This window comes from Trichechus manatus, unplaced genomic scaffold (genome assembly GCF_000243295.1).
Source record: "Trichechus manatus latirostris isolate Lorelei unplaced genomic scaffold, TriManLat1.0 scaffold00001, whole genome shotgun sequence".
NCBI classification, from domain to species: Eukaryota; Metazoa; Chordata; class Mammalia; order Sirenia; family Trichechidae; genus Trichechus; species Trichechus manatus.
In genome coordinates this window covers 12,859,847-12,866,160 of record NW_004443937.1, presented here as the reverse complement: position 1 = coordinate 12,866,160, position 6,314 = coordinate 12,859,847, and the positions used below count along the sequence as shown (strand labels likewise).

The 6,314-nt window shown below is 49.0% G+C and overlaps 1 protein-coding gene across 2 annotated transcripts in view; it reads right to left on the bottom strand.

The window, feature by feature from the left end:
• The window catches only part of CAND2 (cullin associated and neddylation dissociated 2 (putative)), a 41,098-nt gene extending 36,400 nt beyond the window's left edge, over positions 1-4,698 (bottom strand). For both annotated transcript variants that reach the window (XM_004368347.2, XM_004368348.2), the window contains exon 1: positions 4,631-4,698. In XM_004368347.2, the coding sequence (XP_004368404.1) occupies positions 4,631-4,698 (68 nt within the window). The remainder of the gene's footprint in view (positions 1-4,630) is intronic.
• Positions 4,699-6,314: the final 1,616 nt, after the last annotated feature.

The following is a 6,314-nucleotide window of genomic DNA, read 5'->3' as shown; positions in this document are numbered from 1 at the left end:
CTCATACAATATTTGTCCTTTTGTGATTGACTTATTTCACTCAGCATAATGTCCTCCAGTTTCATCCATGTTATGAGATGCTTCACAGATTCATCATTCTTTCTCGTTGCATAGTACTCCATTGTGTGTATGTACCATACTTTGTTTATCCATTCATCTGTTGATGGGCATCTAGGTTGTTTCCATCTTTTTGCTATTGTGAACAATGCTGCCATGAACATGGGTGTGCATATGTCTATTCGTGTGATGGCTCTTACTTCTCTAGGATATATTCCTAGGAGTGGGATTGCTGGTTCGTATGATATTTCCATTTCTAGCTTTCTAAGGAAGCGCCGTATCATTTTCCAAAATGGTTGTATCATTTTTCCATTCCCACCAGCAGTGCATAAGAGTTCCGGTCTCCCCACAGCCTCTCCAACATTTGTTATTTCCACTGTTTTTGATTCGTGCCAGTAATGCCAGGGTGAGATGGTATGTCATTGTGGTTTTGATTTGCATTCCTCTAATGGCTAGTGATCGCGAGCATTTCCTCATGTGTCTGTTGTCTGCTTGAATGTCTTCTTTGGTGAAGTGTCTGTTCATTTCTTTTGCCCATTTTTTAATTGGATTGTCTTTTTGTTGTAGAGGTGTTGGATTTTCTTGTAGATTATGGAGGTTAGACCTTTGTCTGACTTGCACTGTCCAAAATTTTTTTCCCAATCTGTAGGTTCTCTTTTTACTCTTTTGGTGAAGTCTTTTGAAGTGCATAGGTGTTTGATTTTTAGAAGACTGTCCTCGGGTTTTTTTTGTCCGACTCATAGTGACCACATAGGACAGAGTAGAACTGCCCCACGGTTTCAAAGGAGCGCCTGGTGGATCTGAACTGCTGACTTTTCGGTTAGCAGCCGTTAACTCTTAAACCACTACACCACTTTTGAGTATTAAGTACCAAAATATACATTGTGCACCCTTCCAGACTTCAATTATCCAGTGGTCTCAACTGGGGACAATTTTGTCTCCCAGGGACAATCTTTCTTTTTTTTTTAAATTTTATTTATTGTTGTTGAGAATATACACAGCAAACATACACAAATTCAACCACTGCTACAAGTACAATTCAGTGACATTGATTACATTCTTTGAGTTGTGCAAACATTCTCACCCTCCTTTTCTGACTTGTTCCTCCCCCCATTAACATAAACTCACTGCCCCCTAAGGTTCCTATCTAACCTTTCCAGTTGCTGTTGTCACTTTGATCCCATACAGATAGTTCTTAAAAGAGCATAATGCTCAAGGCAGACTTTTTTTTTTTTTTTTTTAATCAGTTAAGCTAAACTACTGTTTGGTTTTAAGAAGACTTCAGGGGATAGTCTGGTTTAAAATTTAAAGATTATCTCCGGCAATAGTTTCAATAGATTCATCTAGCCTCTATGGCCCCAGAAAGCCTGGATTCCACAGGAATTTGAAATTCTGTTCTGCATTTTCCCCCTTTTGATCAGGATTCTTCTACAGAATATTTGAACAAAATGTTCAGTAATGGTAGCCAGGCACCATCCAGTTCTTCTGGTCTCATGGCAAAGGAGGCAGCTGTTCATGGAGGCAATTAGCCACATATTCCATTTCCTCCTTCTATTCTTTACTCTCCTTCTTCCTCTGTTGCTCCAGGAGACTTTTTTTTTTGTGGTAAATATGTATGCAACAAAACATCTGCCATTGCTATAATCTTCACATATACAGTTCAATGAATTATGTTCATCATATATTGTTCAACCATCACCCTTATCTGTTCCCAAATCATACCATCACCCTTAAAGAAAGCTCAGTGTCCCCTAAACACTAACTCTTCCTTTCCCCCTCCCTCCTGCCCACCCTGGCAACCACTAATAAACTTTGGTCTCTATACGTTTGCCTATTCTAGATATTTCATATAAGTAGGATCATACCTGGGGGGATAGGGAGGGTAAGGGACAACCAGCTCTTAGCCTGAGGCAGATGAGGAAACTAGGCTCAGAGGGGCTGCATGAACTGCCCAAGGTCACAGCGATTTGAGAGGAGAATCAGCCTACCAGGTCCCCTGGCTCTTCAACAAATACTATTTTTTTTTTCAAAAAAAGATTTGGGAATTATCTTGTATGACTCCTGAAGTGAACTGTTTTGACTGTTGGTGTCTAAATAGGAATGGAGCAGCCTCCTGCACAAAGACAGGGGCGAGAAGTGCAAGGATCAAAGGCTTCCTACACCCTGCCTGGGACCCCCACCTGTGGCCACTGCCCACCTCCCAGAGCCAGATAAGACCGTGTCAGTTTCATTCCAGGGAAACTCTAGAGGCAACTCAGCTGAAACACTCAGCCACATGGGTGCCTGGACAGCTGGTCAGCACAACCCAGCCCCCTTGTAACTGAACTAAAAATAGACACCACTAGGGTGGTTTTAAGTGTTCCCGGGGCTGCTAGCAGAAAGAGGCAGAAAGGGTTTCTCAGGGTCTAGTCAGTAGCACCTGGCAGCCAAGCTCCTCCATCTCCTGCAGACTGGACCTGGAGCCCAAGGGGCAGTGGTAGAAATCTCACCTTGGCCACTGGCCAGCTATGTGACCTTAGGCATAGCTATGTGACCTTAGGCACGGCTATGTGACCTTAGGCACGTCACTTCAGCCCTGCAAGCCTCTGGAGAACCAGGAAGAACAATCACGACCAAACATTACAGTGGCCAGCACAGCAAGGAGCCTGGGACCCAGCACTCATTCAGAGTCCATTAATGTCCATTCAGAAAACATTCACTGAGCACCTACTGCATACCCAGGACAGTCTCTGGAAGCAGAAAAAGAAAGTGCACAGTACCAGTGGTCCAGGAGCTCGGAGTCTCCCAGGGCACGAGAAGGCAGACAATTAGATGATTCGGCAGACATATTTGGAGGGTGTTTGTGGGAGCTGGCTGGGGAGGGGGGTGCCTAACCCAGTGTGGGTGTCAGGAAGACATCCCAAAGAGGTGGCAACTGAGTAAGAGCTAGCCAGGCGAAAGGGTAGGGGGAAACAAAGAACTTCCCAGCAAAGTCCTAGACGGGGAGAGGGCATGGCAGGTTTCTGTTTGCAGGGAATCATAATAGTGCCCATTTGTTGAGTGCTTACTGTGTGCTACCTGCTACTCTAAGCACTTCCCATGTACTAACTCACTTCAACCTCAAACCAGCGCTATGAGGTCAGTACTGTCATTATCTTCATTTTATAAAAACAGAAGCTAAGGCTCAGTGGTCAAGCAGCTTGTCCAAGGTCGCATAGCCAGTAAGAGAAGGTGCTGGGATTTGAACCCAGGAATCTGGCTCCAAGACTATACTAAAGTAGTGGGCTCTGAAGGGGTACCAAGGAATGGGTTGCAGGAGGCGACAGGGGTCAGCCCACAGGGGCAGGGCCTCTGTCTCCTCACCTGTCAGGGTGGCTAGAATTGAAGGTCCTCACTAAGATCTTGGCCTCTGTGACAGACTGACCTGGATTGGACTCTAAATCCTCTACTTCCCTAGCTTTGAGACTGCACCTAAGCCATTTACTCCTCTGAGCCTCGGTTCCCATGTCTGTAAAATGGGGACAAAATGATAGAATGTTCAATAAGTGGGTGTGTCTACGTGGGCCTCTAATGTCTCCTTTCCACTCCCAGGGTCCGGAACTGACCTATGACTAGGAGCCAATCCCTTGTCTTCCCTGGGCCTGTTTCTCCTGAGGATAAAGGGGTTGGACAAACGTTTCCTCCATTCTTTCTAGCTCTGTTACAGTGGAGAGATGAGGCTGGGGGTGGGGAGGAAAAGATGGGGGCATACCTGCAGAGGCATGGGGGTGCTAAGAGAGGACACTTGCCCTCCTCCCCCCCAGTCCAAGGGGACTTCAGGGCACAAACTTAGAGATTGCCCCTGGGTGCTATTACCCTCCCTATGCTTCTGCACACCTGTTGCGGGAAGGGTCAGTCCCTCATTACCAGAAAAATCTAGAAGCCCCTCCACCCACCTTACCTGTGCCTGCAAAGGTAGACTCAGCCCAGCCCCTTGCTTCAGGCTGTGTCTGGCAAACCTGGGAGGGGAGAGGCTGGCCCTGATGAAGTGGAGGGAGGTGGTATGGGTGATTTTGAGAATAGGACAGAGCTGAGAGTATCAGTGAAAAAGTCTAGCCAGAGGCTGGGGTCCCAGGAAGGGGCGGGGTTTCAATGTGGACTCTGGAAGAAGAGGCAGGTACTTGGATCCCCTGGGAGAGGCTGAAGACTTCACCGTGGGTTGAGGCAGAGGGCCTGGGGGCATCAAGTGGAGGGAGTTGAAGGTTGGGCATAAATAAACAATGAGAGGGAGAGGAAGCGGGCACACAAACGGAGTTGGGGCTTTCATGGGGGGATAAGAAGCAGGGGCTAAACTTGCACGGTGGGAGATGAAGCAGGGACTGGAGTCATGGGAAAGTGGCAAGACTGCAATAAGGGGAGAAATGGAAGCGCCTGTGGGGGTGATGAGGCAGGGGACGGGTCTTAGCGGAGGGCCGGGGGGCTTACTGCAGAGAGCAGAGGCGGGGGGCGGGGGGGCTGCTGGGTCGTGGGGGATGGGCCGGGGCTGTGGTAGGGAGAAGAAGGCCTGAAGTTTCAATGAGGGGCGGAGAGGCGGGGGCCGGGCAGCGGGGCGCACCTGAAGTCCTTGTCGCTGGATGTCATCTTCTCCAGAAGGCTGGAGATGTGGAAGGCGACGGTGCTCATGGTGGCTGCGCGCCGCGGGGCCGCCGGCGGGAGGGAATATGGCGGCGCGGGCGCCCCCTCCCCCGCCTGGCCGCGGGCTGCGCTCACTAGACAGAAATAGCAGCCCCCGCCCTGCCCCAGCGGCGCCGCCTGGAGCCCAGGCCGCCCCGGAGGCGGGAGCGGGCCGGGGAGAGCTTCCACTCGGCCCCCTCGCTCTGCCCCTCAGACTGCCTAGCACCAGCTTGCACAGCTCTAGAGACGGGGAGCTCACCACCTATCATGGGTCTACTCCTTCTCCCTATGATTCCTGTGGGTCCTGGCTCCGCCCTCAGGGCCACTGGACCCTGCCCCGCATACTGCTGCCCGGAGACAACCCTGGCATGGTCTTGGAAGTGGGGAGAAAACAATCTACCATTCAATTCAGAAGTCTTCGGATGCCATGGTTGCAGGCATGGTGTGAGTCCCAGTTCTGCAATTTCCTCGCTGATAGTTTTGGCCAAGTTACTTTACCTCTCTGAGTCTGTTTTCTCATCTGTAAAAGCATACAGTAGGCACTGAAGAACCTGAGCTGCTATTTATCGCAGGTCAGGCCAACCTGAGGGAGAGGGACACAGAGGCCCCCAGTTCCCATGCTGGCCTGCCCCAAAGCCAAACAGGATCTGGAGAGTGTACTCAGTTACACTAGGCCCCCTGCCTGCTATGCTCAACCCTCAGCGGACAGCCTCTGTTTCCTCATTTTATAGTGATACATCCGGGGCGCAGACAGGGAAAGGGACTTGTCCAGGGTCACAAGGCCAACAAATCTGGGATGGAGTCAGGACTGATCCCAGATCCCTGAATTCTTCAGGCAACAGTTTTTCCTTGAAGCTGTCTACAGTCTTCCAATAGTTAGGTACAAGCTTAGGATGGAGGATCTGTAGGAAGATCAGGAAGACTAGGAGGCTGCTGACTTGGTAAAAATAGTCACTGCTTTGGAGCAAGACAGCTCTGGGTTCGAGTCCTTGCTAGGCCACTGTGTGGCTGTGTGGCCTTGTGGCAGTGACACAACTTCTCTAATGGGTTTTTCTCACCCATAAGTTGAGGATAAACAAGATCTTTATCTTAGTTATTAATTTAACACATTTATTAGTGGGTACCTGTTATATGCCAGAAGGAGCCCTGGTGGTGCAATGGTTAAAACACTTGGATGCTAACTAAAAGTTCAGCAGTTCGAACTCACAAGCTGCTCCAAGGGAGAAAGATGTTGACAGTCTGCTTCCGTAAAGATTTACAGCCTTGGAAACCCTATTGGGTCGCTACGAGTTGGACTCGACTCGATCGCAGTGGATTTGGTTTTCGTTGGTTATGTGCTAGAACCAGGTTCTAGGCTGATGCTGTCCAATAGAACTTTCTGTGATGTTAAAAATGTTCTGCAGCTACAATGCCCAGCATGATAGCCATTAGCTACATGTGGCTATTGGGTACTTGAAATGTAACTAGTGCAACTGAGGAGCTGAACTCTTAATTTCAACTAATTTAAATTTAAATACCCACATGGGGCTAATGGCTACCATATTAGACAAGGCAGTTATAAATTGTGGGGGCATAAAAGAGGACTAGAGACACACAGCCCCTGCCCCTCTAGTGGAAGAGACAAG